This window comes from Anopheles merus, chromosome 2L (genome assembly GCF_017562075.2).
Source record: "Anopheles merus strain MAF chromosome 2L, AmerM5.1, whole genome shotgun sequence".
In the NCBI taxonomy this organism is placed as follows: Eukaryota; Metazoa; Arthropoda; class Insecta; order Diptera; family Culicidae; genus Anopheles; species Anopheles merus.
In genome coordinates, this window is record NC_054083.1 from 45,272,030 (window position 1) to 45,299,594 (window position 27,565).

General features: G+C 45.1%; 2 protein-coding genes across 15 annotated transcripts in view; one reads left to right on the forward strand and one right to left on the reverse strand.

Annotated features, from left to right (window-relative positions):
* Nucleotides 1-18,799, reverse strand: part of LOC121592764 — a 43,310-nt gene extending 24,511 nt beyond the window's left edge. For 4 of the 12 annotated variants that reach the window (XM_041914548.1, XM_041914533.1, XM_041914546.1 and 1 more), the window contains exons 1-6: nt 12,804-12,959; nt 10,930-11,475; nt 2,496-2,588; nt 2,187-2,404; nt 1,954-2,112; nt 1,557-1,643 (exon numbers count right to left, since the gene is read on the reverse strand). In XM_041914548.1, the coding sequence (XP_041770482.1) occupies nt 1,557-1,643; nt 1,954-2,112; nt 2,187-2,404; nt 2,496-2,588; nt 10,930-11,072 (700 nt within the window). In that variant the 5' untranslated portion in view covers nt 11,073-11,475; nt 12,804-12,959. Of the gene's footprint in view, nt 1-1,556; nt 1,644-1,953; nt 2,113-2,186; nt 2,405-2,495; nt 2,589-8,001; nt 8,043-8,370; nt 8,670-10,929; nt 11,476-12,803; nt 12,963-15,459; nt 15,780-18,592 lie in introns of those variants that run through there. The other 8 variants (XM_041914535.1, XM_041914531.1, XM_041914530.1 and 5 more) reach the window with 8 other exon arrangements.
* A 6,262-nt stretch (nt 18,800-25,061) lies between these two features.
* Nucleotides 25,062-27,565, forward strand: part of LOC121592390 (feline leukemia virus subgroup C receptor-related protein 2) — a 47,413-nt gene continuing 44,909 nt past the window's right edge. The window contains exons 1-2 of one of the 3 annotated variants that reach the window (XM_041913800.1): nt 25,062-25,134; nt 25,645-26,497. The gene's annotated coding sequence lies outside the window, so the exon portion shown is untranslated. Of the gene's footprint in view, nt 26,498-27,565 lie in introns of all 3 variants that reach the window. The other 2 variants (XM_041913799.1, XM_041913798.1) reach the window with 2 other exon arrangements.

The following is a 27,565-nucleotide window of genomic DNA, read 5'->3' on the forward strand; positions in this document are numbered from 1 at the left end:
TTTGACAAAGTGACTTAGGTTTAACGTTTAAAATTCCGAAAAAAAATCCGCATTAAATTTCCATCTATAAAAATATGTATTCTAGGAACAGAGATTCAGAGGAGCAGAAGAACTGAGATCAATCAATGAGTCACAGATAATAAGCTAGTTGAGACTTGGCTAGCCACAATCAAGCAGGTCGGTAGGTCAGGGGAAGTAATTCCAGATCATTGAAATGGCAGTTATTGATTACCTATGAGCTATTTCCAAACAAGTGCAATATCATTCCAAAGAGTTTCATGTAATGTTCCGTTTACAGCAATGAAACTATAAAATCTTTACATAATTATTTTATTTTAATTTAATTAATTATTTTAATTAGTTTCATAGAAAATACAAATCATACATATTTTAAAAAATATTTATATTCAATGTCTTGCGTGTGTTTTTACACATGAAAGTACAGACTCATGGACATTCGAAAAAAAAATCATTAGATGCAAAAATAAATACAAAAAATATGATTCAAAAATGGTAGCACATTTTTGTCACGCACTGTCGACTGCCCACCGCAAGCTTACTGACCGTCCTTGCGACTCCGTACGAGCTTTTTCGGTGCTTGCTTCCATTTGTTGGTTTTTTTTTTCGCGTGTCAGAGAAGGTGTGACACATTTTTGCAAAACCGTAATTTATGATCACCCGGTTCGACGGGCGGAAGTGAACGGTGTAGTATAGAAAAAAAGTATGAGAGTGAGCGAAAAAAACAAGCGGCCCGCTTGCTTAGATTCGCTTTCCATCGCTAGCCGGTCGCGTGCACACACCACTGAGGCGATGTCGAAGGTCACTGGTTGATGGGAAAAGTTCCTCCCCTCTAGCAGGGTTACGTTGAATGGCTGGCCTCACTTTCGGCCAAGGAGAGCAGAAGTAGTAGTGGTGGAAGTGCTAGTACTAGCCGACAGGCGCTAGTTGTAGGGCGCAGTAAAGTAATCAATTATAACAGACCGGCCGTACTTCCGGACCGTCGTAAACTCGTTGCACTCAAGATCAGGCACATGCACATTGTGGCCGAGACGTACGCACCGTTTGCGCGAGATCGCAAATCGTGTTTGCGCGTGGAGCGAGCTGATGAGTATCATGAGCGGGCCCGGCTGGGAGTTATAATAGCACCGCGATAAGGATCGAATAAAAAAAAAGCTCAAGGCTGGGTGGCTCAATAAGCAGGCAAACGGAAGTAAGTGTTGGAAGATACGGAGAAATAGAGAGATAGAGAGAGAGAGAGAGAGAAATATGTATTTAAATTGTACGTGCTGTGGTAAAAGATTAAAGACGAAACAGAACAGACTAGAACGACGAGCTTGTGTGCGAATTGAAGGGAAACGAGGAAACACTAAGGTGAACCTACTACAATTGCATCCAACGCTACATGCAATTTACTCAAAGGAGAGATTGCTATATTGTGTTTATCACAAACACACAGATACTGGTGCACTATAGAGGGAAGAGTGCTCACACGGTGCAGAAATGTGGTGTCCCGAGCGGCGCTCGAACTTGACGCCGATTCGGTTCTTCTTTCTTACCCGACATTAGTGAGTGATGGATCGAGCGTTCTAGATTGTACAGACACCTGCTCAAACGTGTGTGGAACTTGCGAAAAAGTCTTAAATCTGTAGAAGGGTGAGGGTAAGAAAATCATGAGTGTCCTTGCCAGGTGTGCGCGGGAACAGTCGCGCTCGCTGTCGTGTTGCCGACCTTTTTTTTCCGTTGCTGCTGTGGATTTTTGGAATGCGCCTGGTGGGTATGCAATCCGCATCACACTGCTGGAGCAGCTCTCGCGCGCGCGCGCGTTTGATTCGAGCAGCCCGAGCAGTGTGATGTGTGTGTGTGTGTGAATGGTGAAGTGATCAAACAGCTGACGGGGTGGGGGAGACATTTGTGCGTATGTGTGGGTGTGTGTGCGTACGGGAGTCTACTTACAGCTTTCATGTTTCATTAGCTGCCCAACGGATACATCGTCCAGCGGACCGTGCAGCATAGCGGACAGCAGCTCCTCGATGAATTCTCGCACCTTCACACGCTGGTTGGCCGAAACGGTCGTCGTTGTGCTGGAAGTGGTGCTGCGAGCATCGTCCGTGTCTGGGACGGAATGGGGAAGAAGGATGAGTTACACCACCCAAAAAAAAAAACAAAAGGGACTTTGGCAGGCTTACCCAAACCGAGACCGAGCAGATTGCCGTCCTTCAGCTCTACCGGGCCCGGGTGCTTCAGCCGGACGGTCAACTGATTCAGCAGCCATTCGCCCGCCTTCTGCTGGATTACGCGATTCGACTGGCAGCCGGTACATTCCCAGATGCCGATCGATTCCACCCACTGGCAGCAGTTTTCGCCCCGGCAGACCAGTTTTTCGCAACCGCGGCATGTTGCGAAGCTAGCAGCATGAAGGATGGAGGCAAAAAATCGGGCCAAGTAGTTAGAATGGGATTTGGGTTTTTTATGGAAAGGTAAGAGGGAAAACTTACCTGTCTGGAGTTTCGAGCTCGATGTTTGCGTTACACATGTAACACTCTGCCGCATCGGGCTTCCGGGAAGAGCGCCGTCGTTGGCTGAGTTTACTAGGAGTTTGAGAAGATAAAGCACAAACAGCTGATAAGTATCTGTACAATTGCAATAGAAAACGCAATAAGTAAGCACTAGGAAATGAATTCGATACGAAATATTCCAATTCAATGTCATGATTCCATTCCCCTTCAATCCACTTTAATTTATAGAACAACATTTCTGCCTTAGCTACAACGAATCCGTTCCCGCTGCTGCATTTCGCTCCCCATCAACGTCACCAATACCCCCTCCCCCCCTCCCCGCCCCTCCACCTTCCAAGAAAGTGGTGATATTTCACTTTTATCAACCACGCGGACACGCCAGCACCCGGGTCAATTAATTAGCCATGCATCGCTGGGGCAGTGTTTGCAGCGCGCCACCGACCGGTTCATTAATTCCTGGATGCATTAATTCACCACCAGCGCGAGCGTTCGATGGGCAATCGGAAAGTGCGTCACACTGCCTCCTCGCCAATGACTGTTTGCGTTCGTTCGTGCGTGCGTGGGCAGGCATTGGAAAACCTTTCCACTGTCGAGCGTGGTGGCAAAATGGCAACAAACGGCATGCAACACGGCAGTAAGAATCACGGTTGCCATTAAGACGAGCGCACACGTGGGGCGGGTGTGGGGTTATATCATCGAGTTGGTAAGTGTCCACCGGCGCGTATGGTTAACGCGGTCGGAACCGATGTGGCAATCGGCCACATTAGAGAGTCGACGAATTGGTGCAAGTCGCGCTTGACGGCGTGTGGACTAGTGTATGGAAAGGGACACAAACAAACCAAAAAGGTTTCGAATTTTCACCCCGATAAAGCCGATCGAAGGTGTCGAAAATTAGTTTGCCAAAGTGGAATGCAGGGTTTGTGATTCGGTGGGAGCTGATTATTTCATTTCAAATTTATGTTGTTTCATTTTTTTAACAATTTCTTATGGCAATGTTTTATTAAATCTTAAGCTTTAAATGTTATTTTAAATTTAACGAATCATTAAACATCAAACAACAACAATTTACAAACATTAATAAATATGATAGTTCAGTCACTGAATGAAATACATCAGCAGGATAATATTCTTCCAACCAATTTCCCTTGCAGGACATTGCGAACTGCTTCAAAAGGCACTTTTTAATATTCCTATTTTACAGTAGAATGACTCAAATGGCTGCGTACGCTTTACTTCCTCTACAGTCAAATCCAGCATGCAATTGGAAGTACTACCGAAACAATGCAAATCCCAGTGGTCAGTAGATGCGCTCTTCCTGACCGATTTCTTGCGTAGCGTGAAAGATTAATTGATCGCCGCAACAAGTGGCTCTCCCCACCCTGTGGCTGGATGGTTGATGAGCATGGATTATCAGCTACAGCCCGCATCCCACGATAAGTGACGACCCATTTGCACTGAACGCATCACAGCCGAGTGCGTCGTGTTAAAATGCAATTAATTTTCGCATTTTCAAGTGATGTGATGATTGACTGTACACTGGGCAATGTACAAGATAGGGAAATTAAAATTTAAAATAAGACCAATCATTAATTAGGATAAATCAAACCTATTGCATCTCTTGTGATACAATATGCTTAACTTCACATAAATTTAATTCGTGTTGACGTTGTGGCACGCCATGCAACCCTGCACAAACGTCTCAGTCTTTATATGAACCTAACAAGTAATGCAAGTCAGGTAATTCCACCCATTTGTGCAGAAAAGTGCAGCAACCGGGCAAAACTACGGCACGGCAGGATAATGGTGCAATCTGCAACATAATTCTTCCAACTCTTATGCTACACACCGTCACGATTACGTAGCCGCATTGCACAGAGATAGGAGGGAGGGAGAGAGAGAGAGAAAGAGCGAGCGCGCAAAAGAGAGGCAGGGACAATTTAAAAGACCCTATTCCCAATGCCTTCCCCATGCACTGGCACCGGCACTGGGTTGCCATTTTGGCCCAGCTGATAAGTTGCTTTTACTTTCGATCGCTGCTCGTCTCGCGCAACCCCGAAGCAGCGAAGCAGCGAAGAGAAAGAGATTCGGAGAAAGAAGGGGACGAGACGTTCGCTGTCTGAACGTCGCCTTTAGGTTACAGTTACAGTCACAGACTCCAAAAGTCACCGCTCGAACGGTATCGCCACACCGTGCGAGGTGGTTCAGAGACCCGATGCCGTGGGGCGGGTGGGCAGCCAGACAGACAGACAGACAGACAGACGGAGCGACCGATCGCGGCGATCGCGGCGATCGCGTTGACCAGTTTCAGTTGCTTCAGCGCCACGAAACATCGCTGACGTTGACGTTACCGTTACTGGCGGTGATCATAGCCATAGGAGGAGAAGCAGCAGGAGCAACAAGTCTTCAACCTTACCTCATCGATCGTGCGAGCACACAACCGAAAAGAGCGAAGAAAACAAAAACTGGACAAGATTGTTTTTAAACAAAATGTCTTGGATCCCAGCGTTGTGAAGAATAAAAGAAAGCCAACCGCAGTGTCTGTGTTAAGGGGACCCCTACTTTAGACCTTCTTGAAAGACAATCGTTCGTGCGTGTGTTCGTATAATTTCGTATGCAAATGCCGTTGGGACTGTCTTCTTCCCCCCCGGGACGTTTGTGATTTCGTTCATTCGGTTCGGTACGTGCGAGTGATAAGTCGTTGTCGGGCGCACATGACCCCCAGACCAGCCCAGTGTATTCGAAGTGGAGCAGCGGGCAAACAGTGACGTCTAGCGGAAGCGTGCAATTGACGTACCCCAATCAAGAAGAAGGCCCCGACAACCGTCGGCAACGATCAAACCCCGGCCACGATCAACACACCCGGTTCTATCCAGCAAGCGTGCTAGCGCCGCTAGGTGAAAGCTCACAGCGAAGAAACATGGTACTCTCGATGCTGATGGTACAGACGCTGACAACGCTGCTAGAGCCGCCACCTGCGATCGGCGGCACCAAGGGCCTATCGTCGCCCGGGCAGCCGCATCAGCCGCAGGCCAACATAGCGGTGTTTATGTTTCTGTTTATGCTGTGCGCGGCGGAGGTTGTGTTTATCAAGCTGCTCGCGCTGACATCGCTCGGAAGTGGTGATATATTCGGCACTGCCACCACCGGCAGCAGCACCAGCACTGCCACCACTCAGACGAGTAGTAGTAGCAGTAGCAGTGGTAGTGCCGGTGAGCAACCAACGGACCTGGCGGGATCTTCATCCTCAACCGATCGATCAGATGAGGCTGCTGAAGAGTGAAGAGTCCTCCAAAAGTCCAAGCGCTTGCCAAAAGTGCAGTGATCACCTTGAGGTTTCGCCATCCTTGACACGTGTGAGCGTGTTTCGGGGGGTGAAATTGGATGCAGCGGTTTCAAATTTTACGCTGTTATGCTGACGGCGGTGCTGTGAGTGTGACGAAGCATAGCGAAATGTGATGAAGCGAAGGACGTGTTATGAAACAATTATTCGGGCGGGAAAAGTTGTTTCGAAAAAAACGAAAATTGTGTGATGATTATTTAGGATATTTATTTGCCAATTCTTCAATAAAGTAAACACTCGTGATAGTTTATAAAATTGGGCAAATCAGCGCTTGACTCAGAAGTGTCTTGGTGTGGTTTAAAACGATGTGAAATGCAACCATTCGAGCATTTAAATTAAATACGAGAAAAACGAATAAAACATCCTATTCATATTGCACACACTGTGAGTATGTTATCATACTAGACAGCAATCGACTGCTGTTGCACGTCCAAGCTGCGCTGGAGAAAGCAACAATTTGCAGTGTCACTGTTGTAGTAGTCCCGTTTAAGAATATTGTCTGCCCTTCTCACCACCATCATCATCATCATCATCATCATCGTCATCATCATTATCATCATCATCTTCGTTACAATGGATCGGTTTGATGCAGCCCGTCCATTGCCAGCGTAATGCCATGTACAAAGCAAGTTATGCAATGAAATGGATACGTAAATTCGCATTAAAACATTATGCAAATATTCTCGCATGAAGTTTGTACTTGTTGCGAAGAGAGAAGCAGTAGCAAAACTGGATGGATGGACGTTACAATGTTATAGTGATATAAATCATACATTAATTGGAAGTTTTGCAAATGTGGCGTGATAAGAACAGGGGGGTTTCGATTGCTGAAGCAAAATGTGCTGTGAGCGTATACGAAATTGGCAGTGTATTGGAATACCATGGAAACTAAATCGTACCAGTAGTGTTAAGGCTTTCTGGCTGTTGAAAAGTTGAACGAGCTACTGACGGAAGGAAAAAATCGATTTCAACAGTTGCCGGGCTCACGGTCACGAAACATTGTAGCTTTTGTGCAACGGTGATACGTGGTTAGCGAGAGTTTTGCTATTAAGTATGTGTTGTTTAATTGCAAATAAAGCTTAATAAAAACAGCCATTTCTGTAGTTGGTTATTGGTGTAAGGAAAAGAATGATTGCCTGGGAAGGTAAGTTATGTTAGTTCATCCAATGCATCATACGCTGAAGTAGGAAACGAATTGATATGGATCGTTGGTATTGCAAAAAAGAAATTGGTGACCAATTGCCCATTTCCATGTACAGTGAAATGCCTTCCGTTATGTATAGTTCTATGTGGAATCGCTTGATCATGTGGCTCTCCATTTCCCCTCGGCTCGGTGGATAATAGTTCTTAATTTGTAACGCTTTCTACTGGAAATGGTTGTTTGGTAAAGAACCATCACCATATTCTGACCGTTTTCTTCGCTTTCCCCCTTCGTCATTGCACAAATGATCCCCACTCCCCCAAACGGGAACCATGTACACACCAACTCGGGTCAATCAACTGGACAAATCGAAATTGGTAAAAGTCCATTTCCTGCTGCAATATTCCATCTTCAAACCCACCCAAACCCCTTTCCGACGCAACCGTGCAGTGAGGGGAGGTCTGCCCGTCAAACACGGCCTGGTTCAAAGCTGGTGCCTTATGGTACGCGTTAAATAGATACACCGATGGCATTGACTGTACTGTAGCGTACACCGTTCGGGACGGATGTAGTAGCCGTCTCGGCGTGAAAATGCTAATGAAGTGGAGTAATTGATAGATGCTTCCGTTTCACTAGGCTAGGCGGCGAGGGAGGAATAAGATCGTACATTAGCCGGGGTGTTGGGTGTGAAGGAAAGTTCTGTAACGGTTTATTGTAAAAATAAAATAAAAACACATTCAAAAACAATCATCACTTCGGTGAATATTAGAGAGATAATAAACTTAAACTAGAAGTAATAATGACTAAGCTATTGATTAATACATTACAGAGTTTTCCATGTGATCTGATTACGGTAACACACTTCCTGGCTTCAATGTGACATTAAGCTATACATAAATGCCACTGTTACAAAAATTCAAACTGTCCAGAAAGTGTGCTAAAAGTATCAGAACCACTAAAAAAACTCTGTAACTTGAAATATATTTAACTGTAATTTGTTATACCTGAGATACACCTGAGTTAGGTTCATAGGATCTAACAAGGGTTAGTGTGGATATGGTTACTTGAATTTAGTTATTTCATTACTATTTCAAACACTACCCACATTGTATTTATGCGCTACCAAAAACAAAGGCGACCAATGATCTACGGCGGTAAAGCCTACAAATCGATACGTCAACTAACACACACGCTACAAGCGAATAATTTCAGGTTGGCATCAACAACACAAAAGCAACACTACTTCACCGGCATCAAAGTAAAAATAAACACTTTATCAACCATCAGTAACCGTAACACTTGATTAATAATACATTTTTCCACTGGCTACAATAGACTAGCAAACAACAAGCTTTTCATCAGACTGCTCTTACATCAGCAGGCCAAAGTTGAGAACACCTTTGGAGCACATTGCTCAATGCATTATGGCATTCACTGGAGCTCTTGTATATTAGAGAAACTAAAATTTTCCACAATCACAATTAGCACAAATTTAACACAACGATTCGCACGCTTATATTTCTCCTCATTCGATAGATTGGACTTTAATTACACGAACATAACATTGAACCTTGTGACAGAATACACACACGCACACACATACTCTCTCACACAACTCGACCCATACCGGAAGGGATCGCGCCGATGCAAGTTTGGTAACTGCTCCCGGCGATAGTTACGTCGCTTAACGACCACTAACCAGAGACTGCCGCCGGGTGCTCGGAAGTATAAGCGACGAACCTGCATCACGCCCATCCCGTATGCTACCTTTCCCGCTTGTTCGGCCGGGCTTTTCCCCTGCCACGCCAGGTGGTGCTTCTCGTTCCCTCAATTCGCTCGTACGGCTTTTCCTCCACATTTTCTCTTTTCGTCACCCGCACATCGTACGCTATGGTTGTGTGTAGGTTGTGGTTCCGGTGGATCGGAAGCAGGGAACCACCAGCACGACGCACATGCACAACGCGGCGTCATGCGTGTTGATTCCGTCCCGTTTTTGTGCTGTTAGAACAAATGGTCGGGAGGGTTGGTGCAGGGTGCGAGGGTTGCTTCTTGCTTTTGTTAACATGCATCGTTCGTCTGGTGCGGTGTGCAGCTCGATCCACGTTCGGACGCGTGCGATCGGTGCCTGTGCTTCCTGTGTGCCGGTTTCACATGTGGTCGTCCATCTTGCGCAGCCGGAACAGAACGGTCACAAAGCGGAAAGCGTAGTCGCAACGATCGTTCGCTCTAGTTTGCTGTTTGTTATTGGTTTTGCGATCACCTCAAACCGTTTGTCACAATATTTTTGGAATAGAATTTGAGTAGCGTGGATGCAAATATTAAACATACAAAAATGGAAAAATAGGTCACAATTGCACAAAAAAGTGCACGTGAACACCCCTTTCGCGGGCGAAGAATGCGAATGCGTATCGTGTTACAATACTTTCCACGTACACCCTTTCCCTTGAGCGAGCGAGCAAACGAGCGAGCGATCGTTAATAAACGTTTGATCATTTGAGGCCGCAGGAAGAGAGCTGAACGATGGCTGAAGCCAGAAAACAAAGAGAAAGGGGGTGAAAATACAGTTCACAACCCTCCACTTCGCTCAAAACGGTCAGCTTCTTTCAAGTGTGACGAATACGCACACACTAACACACCTTAATACGCTGTGTGTGTTTTTTTTACAGAGACGCATGCAGCGACATACACACCCAATGCTATGGCTGCAAACTGTGTACGGCCGTTACATTTACTTCCGTTTTTTTTTTTTGGGAACATTTGGTGTTGGCGATTGTTTTGCTCAAATTATGGCGCTCACCACTACATGGCGCTGGGTCGATGTCGAGAGGGTCAAGTGTGCTTTATTGCTTTTTTGTTTGATATTTTATGCGTAGTTTTTTTTTTTACCATCCAAAAGCTGAACAGAACAGAAACAATCATGCAAACAGCGATAGAAAGAAGGCATTGCGCTGGCAGTCGGTGAAGGTCATGGTTGGTAGTGTTTTTATTTTGGTGAGAGCTGACTATATGCTGCTACATTGCGGAACAGAGAACCCCTTTGTGTGTAATGTTTGGTAGGAAGCTGTGCCATAAGCAAACAACGTGATGGCACGTGATGTAGAATTGTTCGCGGGGAAAGGTAATGTGAAAGAAGCTGTGAAATGTTATGCTTTTTAAGGCTGAATTGTTGCATTTGAATGTAAAAAGGTACATGATCAATGTAAATTAATTTATTATTGTACTTCTATATTAATTTTTATTTAATTGATTTATAGTTATATTTTGATGAGCCTATCATTTTACTTAATTCTGCAAAGGTTTAACATGTATGTGACCTAAAAACATGCAAGATAAGAGCTAAAGTAAAACAACTTATACACTGCTCGCCAAAACAAACACAGTCATCGGAACCATCACGTTACGCGTTACGATACGTTACTTTTACTAAGCTTAATTTGCACTAGACTGGTTGCAAGTAATCTGTAAATTTGTATGCATTTTACTCTTTCAACAACCTTTTCCTAGTCACTGTTATTAGCAATCAAAGCCAAAGACAAGCCAAAGATGAGCCAAAACGAAACGTTCGACAGTAAAAACAACTATTATTTAACGCTTATTTCATTATCTTTATTTGTGTACATTATGTCTTGAGCCATTCTCAACCACTAACCTATATTTCATATCCCAAACAATGAAAAACAAAAAATAATAATTTCAATAATCAGCATAGCCTCAAAAGCTGCACAATTGTAATGGCGCAATAATAATAATAATAATAATGAAAGAAAAACAGTCACTCGCGGCCCAGCCCCGTTGAAGCCATTTCAATTTGCAGCGGACCATTTCATAACTACTACACCCGGCTGCATCCGAACGCCCATTCATAACATTGCACAGAGTGCACCGATCCCATGCAATGCGATGATCTCCCCCCCCCCCCCTCCGTCTCTCACCTGCGCAAAAGTCGATGGCTTTGGGCGACGAGAAAGATGCTACCGGCGATGCCGATCAGCAACGTGATGCCCGCGCCCGGTGTCAACTTCATCGTTGACCCTGGCAACCACGGACTGCTGAGAAACCGATCCGCCGGCAACATTCCAGCCGGTGATTTGTGTGAAGCGTTCGTTGAAGCGTTCGCCTCTCCCTCCTGCGCTCTTTCGATGACTGCGACAGGTTGGGCTTAGTTTCGTGTACACTTGGGGTCGTCTTGGGGGGTTTTTATTTTATTTGCAGGAGACAATCTCACCGGAACGCTACCCGCCTATGCTGTTATGCTGTATCGTACAACCGCAACTACACCACATTCTCCTCAGGCGTTCCTTTAGGGTGGGGTATGGGAAGATTCCCAACCAGCACAGGACGTATCATCACTTTCACATTAATTGTCCATTTTCCGCACCATCAGATTGTGGATTGTGCGATCGCTTTTAATCGGTTTGATTTACGTTGGGGCACTGTTTCACCACACTACAAGAACCGACACAACCGGGCAGGGGAAGCTGTTGAAAGGAAAAGTGAGTTGGCAAATAGAAGTTGTCACTGTGCGCGGGAGCTTAGATAAATTACACTTCACACTGACTTGCATCTTTTTTTTTTTTTGGTGGGGGGGTAGGCGAATGATTGTCATCGAACTCGGGGTTTCATGAACGAAAAAGTTAACGCTCACACGCTTTAATTAAAAGACGATTTCGTACAATGGATTTCATTAAAGGGTGTTGTTTTTGGTTGTGTTTGTTACAATTTAGTTGCTTTATTCTATTAAATTTTGAGCTTGCTGATCGAGATATCTTGTCAAGACGCGTGTTGCGAAGCATTCCCAACATAATTCAGAGAAAAAGATTTATGCCAGGTCAGTTTACCACTTAAATACAGTTAATTGGATACAATTTTCATAAAATTTTTAAAAAGTTTTTTATATGAGGATTAGGGTGGATTTTCCAGACCTATTTCAATTTGCAGTTCAATTTAAGTGCAACTCAAGTGATAGTAAAAGAAAGAAAACTGATTAGCCAAACGATACTATACTCGATTAGAAACACACAAATCCTCTTATCAAGCCGATAAGGTTTAGAAGCCTATCGCGCACTCGTGATGTCATTATTACGCTCACTCCATAAATAATGCATTCGACAAACGAAAAAAGAATTGTTATCTTTTGTATGATTTCATGTTGTACCAATGCAAGGCGGACAAAAAAAAAGGTCGGGTTTGTTTATCTTGCTGAGTGTAGAATATTCCAGCGAAATTTTTAACGAACTTAGATCATGGATTTGAATAGTAACAAAGTATTTTTTCTTATTTTTTCCAGTTTTGGGTTGAATAATTGTCAAGTTACTTTGTTTAAACAACGAGATTTCAATGTCACTTGCACACTACACCCCTTCAGCTAATAAATACTTCCAGCATGTGTCAGGTCGCTCATGTATGACACTAGACTTTATCAACCCTCTTCACGCATCCGCGTTTCAGTTTCATCTTGTGCTCTCATATTGTGCTGATAACACCAATCCAGTCACACACTCAGACAGCGCAACACGTGATATTTGTCCACTTTAGCGCAGCCTACTATGGCAGTCGCAAACGCCAACGCAAACCTTGGGCGATAAACCTTTGGGCTCGGTTGCCCCAAACTACACCTGCTGTTACTTCACACCATCGGAAGATCACATGGTTGATGACGTCTTGCTAATATGTAGATCACTTGACAAAGTTAAGCAGTGTAAGAAGTACAGCAATTTCTTATTATTATCACCAAAACAGATTAGGACACATTTAGAGATGCATTCTTAGGACTTCAAGACACTCGCACACTTTTCTCACAGATCACCTTTAAAACATTTCAGAACGTTTCACCACCAACAATGCAAGCGCTGTTGCTTACGGTACACACCGGATTGGGGACTGTTTCCTAAGGCACCCGCCCCAGCACCGTGCATCGGAAGTCGTTCAGTGTCCTCGTGTGGAACGGTCGCCACTAGTCTCCGGCCCAAACGGCCCAAAGTATCTCGCACTCGTACCTGCGCTTATCTATTTCCTCCCCGTACGTGATTGCACATTATCACCAACAACCTTTCCCTCCAACCAAACACACAGACACATGCTCTCAACCGTCGCAACCCCTAACACAAACGCACAGCAGCAGGGTACGTTGTCATTGAAGCGCACCGTTACTAATTGGCTGCGCATACAAATTATCACTTCGAGCACGGTACGTCACTGCAGCAGCAGCAGAAGTAGGTTGTCCGGAGTGGATGGAAGCCGTGTCTTCCAGATTTTAAAGATTTATTTTTGCAACGTTTTGTTTGCACAGCCGGGCGTAACAACAACAACCTTGCCCCGTCGATCGAACCACGCAGACTGAGGTTGACCGGGGCAGCCGAATACCGAGCGAGTGGCATGATTTAAGCCACCCGGGGCGGGAGCGCGTTTTTTCGGCTGGCCAGGGAGAAAGGCCGATGGTCAAGCCGGACCGCGGAGCAGATCGAGCATGATATGTGGCTTCGGGGTGGCTTTTTCTTCCCTCAGTTGACACCGGCTCCGATCTCACGTGCTACGATTTATATGCAGTCGGATCGAACCAGACGTAATCGCGCTCTCCAAAAACAAAAACGAAAAAACAAACACAACGCAACCTTCTCGAACAAAGGTGTCCGTTTTCGATTGTGGCTTTGACCATTTCTTTTGCATTAATGCTTCCTCCCAACTGCACACCCCACTTGGTGGGGACTGGTTTTTGGGCGTTGTTGATTGAACTGTTTATGGGCTGTCATAAGTGTCCACTGCCGGCACATAAATGGACCCCCATTCAGTTGATCTCAAGGTACCCCTTTTCCTGTTTTTTTTAAAGCACCAAAAATCGCATCTAACTGCGACAAGTGAATGCTTCCGAAAAGAAACACCGACACACACACACACATACGGACCTACACGCAGCAGTTCCAATTTTCGCTTTTAATTGGGTTTGGAAATGAGCGAAAGTGTGTAGCATGTCCCGGCATGGACGGTGGAAGGCAACAGTTTTGCGTGCAGCTGGGCCATTCCGAAACAAAAAAAAAAGGATCCAACACACCAACCGGAGAGTAAATGGAGCTTGTCCGAACAATTGATAGCTGGTCCCGTGGAGGAGCAGTACGTGCGAGAGAAAGGAGGATGAGCGGTGTAAAAGGTAACAGCAAACATAACTTTTGATCTCGTTCGCTACATAACGCACCACGGGCAGAGAAATGGGTTCCATTTGGTTTGGCACAAACGCGGAGGCAGAGGGAAACGATTCGATTGTTTTTGCTTGTAAGCGTTATGCTACGATTGTCAGGGAGGGGGGAGACTTTAGGCTTGGCCCACGATACGTTTAGTTTGTATCATTGCGATATTGGGGTTGATACAACGTGCCAGGGTGTAATTAAAAGCCCTACCTTGGGGTGTTGATTGATTTGGTGGAGAAAACATCATGTGGATGGACGATAAAGTGATGAAGGTTTACGGGTGAGACGTGATAATGAAGATATGTTTGGAAATGTTGCAACAACGTTTGTACAGGTTTAGTTTTCAATTCATGAGCTTCATGAGGATATTGTAAGGTTCGAACCACTTTAATGGACAATCAATGACTTTCATCAACAGTTTGGTTTTTTAATGAGACATCTTGTAGGATTAATTGCTTTATCTTTATGAATTAGATTTTTAATCCACTTGATATTAGCTCTAATTGTTTTTAGGTTAGCTATTGAAACAATGGTGCTAGTTTCGTTGGCCATTGGAATTAGAATTTTAATCTCGAGCTCAATATGTAGTGGCCGCTTGTGACTCCAAAACAGTGCCATTAAAATGAACAAATATTGAAATGAAATAAAAATGCATTCAAGGCCACTCAATAAATCATTTTAATAATAGCTGTTTTTTCCAAACCAAGCTTAATAGCAAGCCTCTTAAAGCAAGTGCTCTGCACACAAATCCCTCTATCTTTTGCAATCGATTTAATAGCGCTATTAAATAATCCAATCTCATCGCCACCGTTTTCGCGAAAAACAAAAAACCAACCACCAAACTAGCCACTTCCATCGAGATATTGCAACGCACTCGCAACCGTGGTGATGCATTAAACGATCCCGAGTGCTTTGGCATCATCTTCTGCACCGGAACTCCATCAACCGTTGCGACGGAAGTCACGATTTGACCAGAAGCTCATAAATCTTCCTCTACCGACTGCGCTGTCACTTGACTTCGCATCGCATAAATCGATAAGTGCAGCTGGCGATATGCAAACGAGCGGCTGGGTGGGCTCTGAATGTTCACGGGTTAAACGAAGAATGGTGGCACTGGCGTACAAGCTGCCAAAAAAAAAAGCCCTGGATGATGATGGTGATCGAAAACCGAGCCAGCCCGAGGAGACGACCGTGCGAATGTTTTGTGTGTGTATGTGTGAGCATCTTTAACCTCCAGCTTCATAAAAAGGGGAAATAAATGTTTTGCTTGCTGCTACCTACCTTAGCTTTTCCCGGCGCCGCTCATAGTCCGGCTGGTTGGCGGTCAGCTTCTCCAGTATCAGCCGGTACTGGCGCAGTTTATCACTAAAGTTGGACAGTTCGATTAGCATTTTTTTGTCGTTGCTGCTTTGCTTTCGGTGGTTTGGGTGCGAATGATACGGGTCAAACCCCTCCCCCCAACGGGCCTACGAGATGATGCGGTCCTTTGCGTTGCTTAAAGCACAAAAACCGCTGTCAGAACTGTGAACGGTGGATTGCGAACTTGCGACTTCACTTTTCACTACGCGCTTGCATGGGAAACTCATTTTTCGTTTGCTAACTGTAAGGAGTGGAATATGCATGTTTGTGTGAGTGAGACAGTTTCACACGACTTATTAGGTGAAGAAAAACAGAATCGTTTTAATTTCGCGCGCCCAACTTCTTCTAGTTTGCAGTTTCATGGTATAACGCCTAGAGTTATGCTATCTGCATGTTACTGGGGTAGTCATGTTGAATGTGATCATTATTTTCTGGCGAATGCCTTGCGATTTAAATGTTTTTAATAGTTCTATTATAATCTTCTCAAGCAATTGCCATTGAAGAAATATTTCCTTCGTAGATTGAATCATCAAAATAGAATCAAAGAACAAACCGGATCATATTTTAACTTTCAAATTTTTCTTATATACACAATTTTGTAGTGTATCAAGCCAAAATGTAACAAATGAGTTTTGCGTAAAGTAATTCATTTGCACTCATGAATTCATGTGTTTTCCTGGTTAGTTTGATTTCACATTCCCATGTAAGAATCCATGGATACATAACATTGCATAACTTTAGGCGCTATTCACCCGGGACACAAACCACATAGAGTCACACTGAATAATTATTTGTCTCCATTGGTGTATTACTTTTTAATATACATTTTTTACTTTACTTAAATCCCTTTCAACACCGTTCCCTTCTTATGCACTCTTCACTTTTTGTCATCACTGCACCATATTACATTTTCCACACAATCGCACGGCACGTGCTGTTGACCACTCGCACACCTTCGATACATTGTTTCACCTATTGCTATCGAAACGTAACACATGAGCTGGAAGTAGCCCACACAATACAGTACGTTCTATTTATCCACTGCGAACACCACTATCTACCAAGGAAGCGATACTCCCCCTGCTGTCACCACCTGCAGTACATTCCTCCACGCAGGGCACCCGGGGCATGTAAATGACCGCATAATGTAGGTGCAATAACCACCAGCAACCACCCGCCCGGGGTGAAACGTACACTTCGAAACCGCGGGTGTACATGAACCTTACTGTGCCGAAATTAAAGAACCGTACCGATCATACCCACCCGGGCACCCGTTGGCTATTAACACCGAATTACTGTGCGTGGGAGGCGGCACACGTAGACGCGCTGGTACATGGCAGCTCTCATCCTCAATTTCACGTACATTTCACTGTCCATCACCGTCACCCACCCCATTTGAGTGGGACAGCCTTGTGTGCCACTTTGTGCGCGATACGATTTTTCAACCCTTATTATTCTCGAGCGTCGCCTTTCATTTGCGAATCGCACAAATCGCGCACCCAGGGACGACGATTAGCAATTTTCTCACGTTTTCGTCACGAGCAAGTGAATAAAAAAAATGGGAGCTGCTTACCACCCAACACACACACACCCATTGCCGCCTTCATTCAACGAGGGGCTTAAGCCACTTTGCGGCAAGAAGAGACTAAATGCAGACGCTATCATGCAGCAGTAGTTGCGAAGTAAAAACCCGGGCTCTAACAAAACTATAAAAGAAATCGCAATGAAAAATCTATCTGATTTTATTTCACTCGCCTTTTTTTTTCATCTCTCATTCGGCTCACTCGCACACGACACTGAGTTGTTGCAACGACGGGGCCAAAGCGGCCGGGCAAAGAAACCTCCTCTAAATTGCAATAATGAGCCGTAGTAAAAGAGGTGACCGCCACCGCGCCGCGGCGGACAAATTGCACCCAAGGCGGTGGCCTTTTGAGCGAAGGAAGCAGAAGAATGGGTGGCAAAAAAGAGACAGGCCTGGGAGATGGATTTTCCAAGCCCGCAAGCGGCCTTTTCGTGCCTTCATTCATCACCCCAAAAACCAGAACGGTGCGGTGTAAATGATCGAGATCACTCGCGGAGGGTCACAACCTTCACAGCTTCGTTTCGTTTTCGAGACGCGCCCGGTGTCCAACATTTCGGTCCACGGTGCCTCCCCGCTGGCATCGAACGTTACCGTTAAGGCCGGTAAGGCCGTAGGCCGGGAGAGTTCACCTGGGAACTGGAGTAACGCCGCGGTACGATCGTATCAGCCAATTGCACTGTCAGCGTCGCATCATCACATCACAGGAAGACGAAGCGCTTCATCAACCCCCAAAAAGCTATTTCTTAACGAGAGATTAACTTCCGCACTATTTCACCGGTTCACGTGCGCATGTGTTTGATCGCTACCGCTGTAAGATGTTTTCCAGCCAGAAAGGCTAACAAGCGAACACAAACGCATAGAATGGAGTGCACGGAAGATGCTTCACGCAACAGCAACCGCCCCGTGAGAAGCTTCGCTTTTGCGTGACACGTTTATCTTTGACAAGCTGTCTGCACGTCCGTCTTTATCTTGCGGTTGTCGCGATCGCATTCACTCGCGAGCCCCCCCGGGAATGCAACGGGGTTGTCATGTTCTCGAACCTTATCATGTAGCAGAATGCTCACATACACAACGGTGTGTTGCGGAAGTCTCCCTGTCACACGATCCAAGTTGAAGGTTACGGTGTGCGAATGAGATTGATCACACATCAACACTGATCAACACGGAGCATTGCTAATTGATCGATAATGCGGCGATCATTCAATTCTGAGGTTAAGATAAGCAGTATTGATGTACAAATTAATAGAAATATTTCTGCACTGGTTGATCAAATTCACACTAAAAATATTAGAAATTACGTCCAAGTGACGTTTGGCTTTGCACACACTTGACACTCATTCGTTAAGCTTGACGTCACTTGACCCACACTTTCGCATTTGCGATCCTCACTTGTTCCACTTGATCCCTTTCGACAGAGCCACCAGTACCGCACTCACAACGCCACACTAAACCTTCCCTGTTTGCTTTGTTTACCTTTTCCTTCAACACTTTCACGCTCGGGCGAACTGTTATCAACAAACAAAAACGAAAGCCTCGAGCTTTTCGTACCTTAGTTCGTGTTTCACGTGTTGCCGAAACACTTGTGACGAAAAGAGAAGTAAAAAAATAAAATAAGTAAAATAAACTAACACCGCCCGCACACTCGAAACACGCGTCAGTGCCGGCGAACAACCGAGCAGCTTCTGGGGCGCGCGCACTTTTCCAAAAACCTTCCAACCCGGGGACCGGGTTGCCGTTTTTCCCTCGCTCGCTCGCGTCGCGGTACGAATGGCGATAGGGTAGGGATGTGTGCTTGCTGCTGCTGGTTTGGTGTCAGTGTTTTTGGGCAGGGCAAGACGGGTTATTAGCGAGCCTGGATGCGAAAAAGATGATATGGCACTGTTAGTACTGCGTGTGTTTGCCGTATGTAGAGCAGATAGCGCTGTATTGGTGAAAGGGTACCTATTTTTGGGGGGAAGATAACACAGCAGCACAACCTTACTTCGCAGCAGGCGACGAAGCGTTTTGTTCTACATGTGCTTCGCTCTAAGACACGAGAAATGAACCGTTCCGCTTTGCCTGGAGGTGACGCCGTTGGTAAGCAAAGCTAGTCCGTTAAGCGGCACCTGATAGAATGGGAGAAATGAGAAATCTACCACAGACACGGCCAGGCCAGTAACAACCATTAGTACATTCCCGAGCAATTAGGCAAAGGTAAAGGCATTTGGCCCGATTGCTAGGTCTCCTATCTCTCTCTCTCTCTCTCTCTCTCTTGTTTGCTTCGCTCCCTTTCCCCCGTCCACCGCATTGTTTCAACATGGTCACGGCCACTCGACGGCCTGTGTACAGCATGTAGTTAATCATGTACCGCTGTGTATCGCAGCCCTTCCACACACGCGCACATTCTCTCTCTCTCCCTCTCCGCGTGCTGTGCAAATAAGATGATGCTTTTCATCTTCTCAGCGTGAAGATGTAGTTAAATGCCTGTGAGCGGGTGTGTGTGTGAGGTAGTAGTAGGTTAATAGTATCTGCGTGTTATTGGATTAGCTGTACACGGCACTTCCACACTCTTCACCCTTTTGCTCCTATCCTTCGCTCATGTGCACCACTGACACTTAACCGACTTTTCCAAGCTCTAACGATGACGTGATCGTGTTGTTGTTGTTGTTGTTTTGGGGAAGAGAAGCGTGCAAAAGCTGCACGAAACGGTCCGTGAAAGTGAATTGTAAATCATTGTTTTTGGGTGGATGGGGAGAAGGTGGGTTGGTTTGATTTTTACGTTACATCAGGTTGCTTTCGATGTTTTGAAGCTGTGCCCTTTCGATGGATGACAATATTGGGTGTAAAGGAATGCCGATAATACTTACTATTAGGGGTTTGATAATGATTTTTGTTAGAGGTTTTACAACTACAACTAGACGAGATTTAATCAAATGTTTCCAAGTTGTTGGAAAATCAATACTCTCTTTTAGTGTATCATAGTTTGATTGATTTTATGTATTGCCTTTGATAAAGGATTAAAGGGTCAAAGAAGGAATTATTACTTATATTTGAATTTGAAGTATCTAAAATTTATCAAAATGCAACTCAACTGGGTTGAATCTATTCAACCGGTTTAAATGTATTTAAATGTAACAGTTGTATTTGAATGTAACGCCTTGAGAAAATTACAAAAATCTTGGATAATTCCTGTAAGCATTGAACTATGAGATATAAACGTGCTTAGTAAGAAGCCTTAACTTGTAAGTAAGTAGCTTAATTTATTTGATGTCTGATAAATTAAGCAATAGCCCATTATGTATTGACATTTAATTGAAATTTCAAACCACTCAACATCTGTTAAATCTGTTAAAAACTACGCAATAAACTACCCTGAAAACTATGTCACTTAAAAAAAAGGTAAGTAACAGAATTGGAGCAGTAACAATCGGTCTAAATGTTTCCTCAATAACTGTGCCGTAACAGCGATTAAGAAGAATAGCTTACTCAATTCCTTGAAACCTCCCCGTCGAGCGAAAGGTCGATTCTTGAGCTTCAATTAAACATTCCAAAACAATTCACCATAACCCATAAAGAGCAACAACAAGAAAAATAACCACAAACACACTCACACCCACACAAAAGCACGCAATGATGAATTCCTACATCATAAACTATTAAGTTTACAGCCGGCACATTAAAGGCCGGCGCGGAAAATTAAATCAAATGCGGGATACATCATCATTATCAGCATGACGGCGACGGCCCTTTCCCTTTGCGCCCAGCTTTTCAGGGTTACTGTCGGGCGAGGACGGATTCAAGCTGGCTTGTAAGCTTAACGGCTGCTCCAAGCACACCGGGCGACAGATTGTGTATTGTGTCTCCCCCGGAGAACGTCCGTAGATGAGACGTGGGAAAGTAAATTGCCCAAGGCACCCCCAAGGAAGGTGGGAGAATCATTTACAATGGGTGGAGCAAACACAACAACAACAAAAAAAAAGCACGAACGGAACGACGGTCGAACGCAAATTAGACTTACGCGATGCGTGTGTTGACTGAGTTGACGCAGCAGGGCAGAAGCGCAAAGATTCTGATAAGAGCACACGATAGCAATTGCCCGTCGGGTGGTGGCGGGGTTTTGTGTGCGTTGTAGCCCTTTACTTAGCAAAAGGTTGTGCGTCCGTTCGTAGGGTTTAATCTCGCGCTACTAATCAATCGGTGCCGTTGATTATGAGGCAAAATGGAACGTTAGTTTTTCGTATCCGTTTCGCTGTCGCTTTGCCACCGTGAGGGGAGGTTGTTGGGCATAAAAAGCTCTCCCTTAACTGAGCTTAGCATCCAATTTCAATTCCACCATTGATGTGCAATGCCCGCTGAAACTGAAGCACCTAAAGTGGGTGGCAGGGTTATGGCATCGTGCAATGAAACGTACCCTAATTGGCTGTGTGTGTGGCGAAGTAGCGGTGTAGTGGCGATTTTTCTTTCATCTTACCACCCCTTTATGCGGGTCGCTTTTCTTTCCAGCTAATAGAGAGAGAGAAGAAAAAAATCATATTTTTGTTTTTGGCGCGTTTTTACAAATTCCACTCGACGTCACTCACTGTGCGAAGGTGATTTTAAGCAGTGATGGGACACACCACGCTTACGCAAAGCTGGCACACACATTCACACTCAACCGACCGTGATGGACTTCCCCAAACACGGAATTCAATCTCACGTAAGACACACGAGGAATTTATGTTATGAGTGGCGCATGGTTTAAAATTTATAATTTATTTCGATCGCTTTCCTTTAGACTTTTAAAATACCTAAAAGGGTCATAAATATTGCCTAAAACTAGGCGTAAAACAGTAACCGATCGCTTCTTTAAAACTCGATTTAAACTACCTTTCCATTTTCGTATAAATTAAGCGGAAGGTGTGAAGTAATGTTTACGTCTTGTAATTCGCCCGTCATTCAGCTGTGTGTCAAACACAAGCCCCGCATGGATTGCGCCGCCATCACCATGGAAACCGTGGCGCAAAGTTTCACTCTCTTTCGCTGCTCCGCAGCCGTTCCGATTGGCACGAGTGAGTACGGAGCGTCAGGCTCAACTCATCTCATCTCACTGCGCTCCGCTCAGAAGTCCGTTCAGGCGCGCGTAATTGGCAGTGTCACGTGGATGTTTTGTGGCGTTGCTCTGCGCTTATCGCACGCCGCCGTTGTGATTACGCGCACCATGCGCTCCTGGTAGCGATGTTGAACGAGAGAAAATACACTATATAGCGCTGTAAGACCTTGATTAGCAGCTCCGAGTGTGTGTGCGTGCGTGTTTGTTGGGGGTCTGCCTCATGCACGTGTGCAAACAGTTTCATATGAGCGAGAGCACAAAGCTTTCGCTTGTGGCGGATGATGAGGGAGGCTGACAACGGGCTACAAATTTAACACAAACTAAGAAACGTGTAATAATAAAAAGAGCGAGAAGGGAGTCAAGGGCTGCGAACGGGTGTGGAGTACGTTAATCTAAAAATAGAAAAAGGGCTCGAGCTGTTTGTTGTCTTGCTGACAGTAGATTGAAAACTTAAAAGCCAGATTTTTGTGGCATTTTGTAAACGGAACTCAACGGAACAGTATTGATCGCTTTTGCCCTTCCAAGCTGTAAAACATTCAATCTACCTACCGGTATGCAAACACGTACACCGCCATAGGGAGATATTTTTGATTGAATTTCAAATCGCACGGATTTGTTTTGCCCACCCAAAAAAAAAAAGTGAGCAAAAACATGTCACTCGTAACCCTGAAATGCGACCTAAACCGGGCAGAAAAAGAAGGAAAGCTCCAAAGACGAGCAAACCGTTCGTTTCCCAACCGATGGCAAGGGGGATGTAACCATCCGATGGCGAGATTTATGAGACTCATAAATAGACGAGGATGTTCAACAGCTTAAGCCATGGAATTGGTGGGTAGACCGTAGACTTTAACGTTGGCGCTGCAACTCGAGGCGGTTGTTTTTCGCGCGCACGTTCCATTCGTACGTACAAGCATGTTGTTTTATGATATGCTTTGCTCGCGAGAGGTTGTATTTTCGTAGCATAATGGGTTATATCGTTAAGGGGCCTGGTAGATATTTGTCCAGGGGCTTTGGCGGAATGTGTGTAACGCACTGAAGTTGGCGCCATATGGAAGCGTCGGGTAATAAAATAAAGCGATTGGTTTGTTGTGTTTGTCGAAGTCAAGTGGTAGGTACTAATTGTGTTGTAGAGCATTCATTTAGAAGCTACTGAGTAATGGGGTGCTGGGGTGGATTTGAACACGAGCTTTGGGAGTGTGATGAGCATGAAAACGCAGTACCGTGTAATATAGTTTAAACAAGATAGCTTATGATAAAGAGTTCTTTACAGATATACAAAATATTATTAAAATCAAGTTACTAACAATTCATTACAAAAATACAATCAACTTAAACCTTATTCAAGCAAAACGATTTAAATAATTTTCCAGGAATATGTAACAAAGCATACAAAATAATAATTTAATTGAAACGAACAACCCATCTGACTGCGAACAAACATCAAATCCACCGCTCTGCAAATTCCTACACTCCCTGTGCCGAAATCACGCGAAACTCATTAAGAAGTTTGCTGATTTCATGACGTAAGCAACCCCTTGCTGGGTCGAACCGTACACGAAGCAATGCCTCCCCACCAGGCGAGCCACCCAGCAGGATATTATGTCCTTGGAAATAAAAATAAATTATCATAGTCCTTGGGCTAGGTAGTCCTTTGGCTTCTTCCCCTGGGCCCAAACAAACAACCCCGCCTGATCGCATCCCCCTGCGTTGACGTCGCTGTGCAAAGTGCCAACCATCTTCGGCGTCAGAGACCAGTATCCCCTCCCGAGCCAGCCAGTCAGTTATGTTGTTCGATTTGTGTGGGAAAATTTTTACCAACCGCTCGACACCAGCGGCCAGGCCAGCAGGAGCACACGCAGCACTGTAGCTCCCGGTGCGGTGTGGTAAGCCATCGACAGTGGCGGGATATTTTTATTCGCTTTATTTTTAGCCCACACACGCACACATGCCTGCTAGCATAAAATAGAGAGCACGCACAGCTTCCGCTTTCGGTCACGTTTTAATGTGTAGGTAGGAGCGTGTGTGTTTTATGTTGCAGGAAGCGTTTGTCGACTAGCTGGATGAATGAAATAGAGCAGTTTCAAAAGAAAAAAAGGAAGAGTATTCTGTACATGTTTTCCCTTGGCGAAGAACTTCCGCGTGTGTGTGTGTGTCTGTATTTTGGTTGAAGTGGAGAGAAAGAGAGAATTTGCCGTTCCCGAATAAACACGTGACAGGTCGAACGGCTCGAACGGTGAGTCAGACGACACAGATCCGCCACAAATTCGCCACCATGGTCGAAGGCCCGACGAGAGCGATGCATCGCAGCTGCGCATGGTCCGTACTCCGCATGAAGCGGTTTCGGACACGGGGTAGGAATACAATCTCTGTCACTGTTGATACCAGCTTCCGTGTTCGGTTCAGTGTGCATCAAGATGCACGTTTTAGAGAGGCTTTAATTTGGTGAAAAACGGGTTTTAATTTGTTTTTTCCTACGCACGTAAAGTAAAACGTGAGCATGCTGTTACGCAGATTGCATACCGTGCAGGCGGTTTGGTTGTGAACCGGTTAGCAGACGGCAGTCCGTCTGTACGGCTTGCTCACTGCAGTGAGCAGAAAGTGAGTGTTTCAAGTGATGCTGTGATGAAATAAAGCTCCTAAAGAGGAGAAGCCTGTCTTCCGCTTGTGTCTATATTTTTTGTATATTTATTTAAGAGAGTTTTCCTCGAGCCCTGTTGATTATACTCACAACGCGGTCGCTCAGCCTTCAACAGCTGGTGAGTGAGGCGTGAGATGAGCAAGTGAATCCACTGTGTGCCGTACCCCGGTTTTAGAACAACTCTCGGGTATCGACTCTCGGCGTGTGATAAGAACGAACCGTACACCGAACGGGCCCAGCATTCGACTGTTTGCCTTCGTTCAGTTCGGTTTAGCAGCCAACGCAGCAAGGCCGTTCGAATACCGGAGGGTGGGTGTACCAGTGTACTTCCCCGGCTCGGTTGAGGGATTTCCGTCCGCCCGTTCCGAAAAAGGGTTACCACCGGTTGTTGTGCCATAAGCGTGTTCGGAAATTGGAAATCCAGCGGCGGACGACTCAGTCGCCTTCGAACGGTCAACCGGTGCGCACGTGCTTGAGCATTTGTATTGGTCTGCGCGGTGTTTTATATCTTCCCCTCCTCTGCTACGAGCAAAACGTGTCCACCGGGGCCGGGTGTATCAGTCTGTTTGTGCGCTATTAAAAGTGTTTTTGTTTCTTCTTCTTCTAATTGCGTGTGTGTCAGCGGTTTGACGTTTGAAAATTTGCAATAAACCTGCACCTGCTGCGTGTAGCTGCTGTGTGTAGGACGGGTAACACTTGTAACACAAACACACACCCACACGAGACAGGTGTGTGGATGTAAACGGTTAAGCTTTGAAAAGCGAAAGCACACACTCCAGTACTCGGTGTGACAGATAGTGAAGTGTTTTGTCGTTTCAGTTCCGCAACAGAACCGCAGAGGTGCCAAGTGCATTGTGATCTGTTCTGTACAATTCTTTACAGTGATTTCTAAGCACGCGTTGTGTGTTTGAATTTGAATAAGTTGCTCGTTTAGCTTAGCGAAACTTTGACGTGACCTTTCCCGCCGGCGTTAACAGTGCTTGGTGGATGTGCGACGGCGTTTAATACGGGGCCAATCGCCACCGATTACTTCATTTACGCACTGATCAACTAAGCCCATCGCGACAGCCGCACATCAGCGGGCCGTCGGGCAGTGGTAACGCTGATAAGCGCAATATCGGAATCGAATGATTCCGCAACAATTACCATCAGCTGTGGAGTAGACCCTCCCATCTTCCCCCGTCTCTATCCCTCGCCAAGTCGTTGGTTGCTGATACTGATTAGGGCTATTGCTCTAGTGCCACTCCGCGGAGGGTTAAAGTGTGCTGTGCTGTCGGCCCTTCAAGTACGCGTGATCGTGCAACAAAAGCGTGCGGAAGTGAATAACCCTGGCCGTGCAACAGTGTATTTGTTTGATATTGAGTAGCTGTGTTTAAGCGTGCGTGTGTGTGTGTGTGTGTGCGGTTCAGCCACGCGGTTCACTTGCGGGCTACGAGCGGGCTAAAGGCACGCACCGAAAAACACAAAACAAAAACAAACCCGCGCACACAGAAGCTAACCCGGTCGGACTGCCGCTGGAACAGGGTGAACCGGTTCACCTGGGTGAATCCCACCCGAACGTGTGGTGTGGTCACTGCATCTCTCACCTGTCTGCCGCCGTGGAAGAGCTTTGCGGTTTGTGGGTTTTGGCTTTCGTGCAAGGCGTATGTGTGCGACGGCGCCCCGTTCCGATGTAAGTTTTGTGAAATGAAAACAAAAGTAGTGCTGGTAAGCCATTAGCCAAGGGGATTGTTGGTAATGGGAGTTTGTACAGGTGGTTTATGGCTGGTGTTGTTTGTAGAAGTGGGTTGGATTTGTATTTGTAAACTTATGCAGAAGCGAAAAATCACACTACGAGCTTACATCTTGCTTATGTCAATGGATAATTTTATTATTTGTATTTTGTATATCATTTCTTACATCTTCTAATAACGAAATGGAAAAGAAAATAGTAATTTATAAGTAAAAGATTTACTTTTTTTTAAAGATTTACTAAAAATACTTTATACAAAGGAATATATTTAATTGAAACATTGGGTTACTAAAAATTCAATTTGGATACTAAAAATTAGCCCAAGTTCTGTCTAAATTATCTAAACCCTTGAACTACAAATATTAGTTTCGGATATGAAATTCGCGAAGTCGCGGAAGGTTAGTTGATCGGTTCAGACAAAAAAAACTCTGTACACGGGTGCACAGTTAGGCGTCAGAATTGTAAGTGTTTATTCAGATTCAAAATGAATTCTTTTATACTAATTTCTTCAAGTTCTATTTTGGGAAGGTTATTTTCTCTTCCTTTTTCGCATATGTTCGTGTCGCTAGCCTTTTCCTTTTTGCCACGCCTACGCATTCTCCTAGGAGGTTTTCTGGTTCTGGTGTGCTGTTTTATGTCAAGCGATCCTGAAGGAAATGTGATCCCTTTTTTTATTGCTTTCTCTGGTGAGAACAAATTGTTGCATTGATTGCAGGCGTTGTGGTTTTCCCTTTTTGGCGTAACTGTACCTAACACTTGACTTCAGTGGTGCATGTTCCGGATGTATCGCATCATTGACAAATACTTGAACTTATTGCCTTTCGAAATCTTATCTGGTTCATGTTATTAACGCATCTATGTTTGAGAGATTTTTAGGTTTAACGATTTTACGGCCGTGAGAAAAATGGATGTGGAATTTTCCTACGCTTCTCGGAGTTGGTCTAGCTTGGCACACATGCATGCTGTAATCCTAAGTTAATCGTTATAGGTTCGAAACGAATTGAAGTA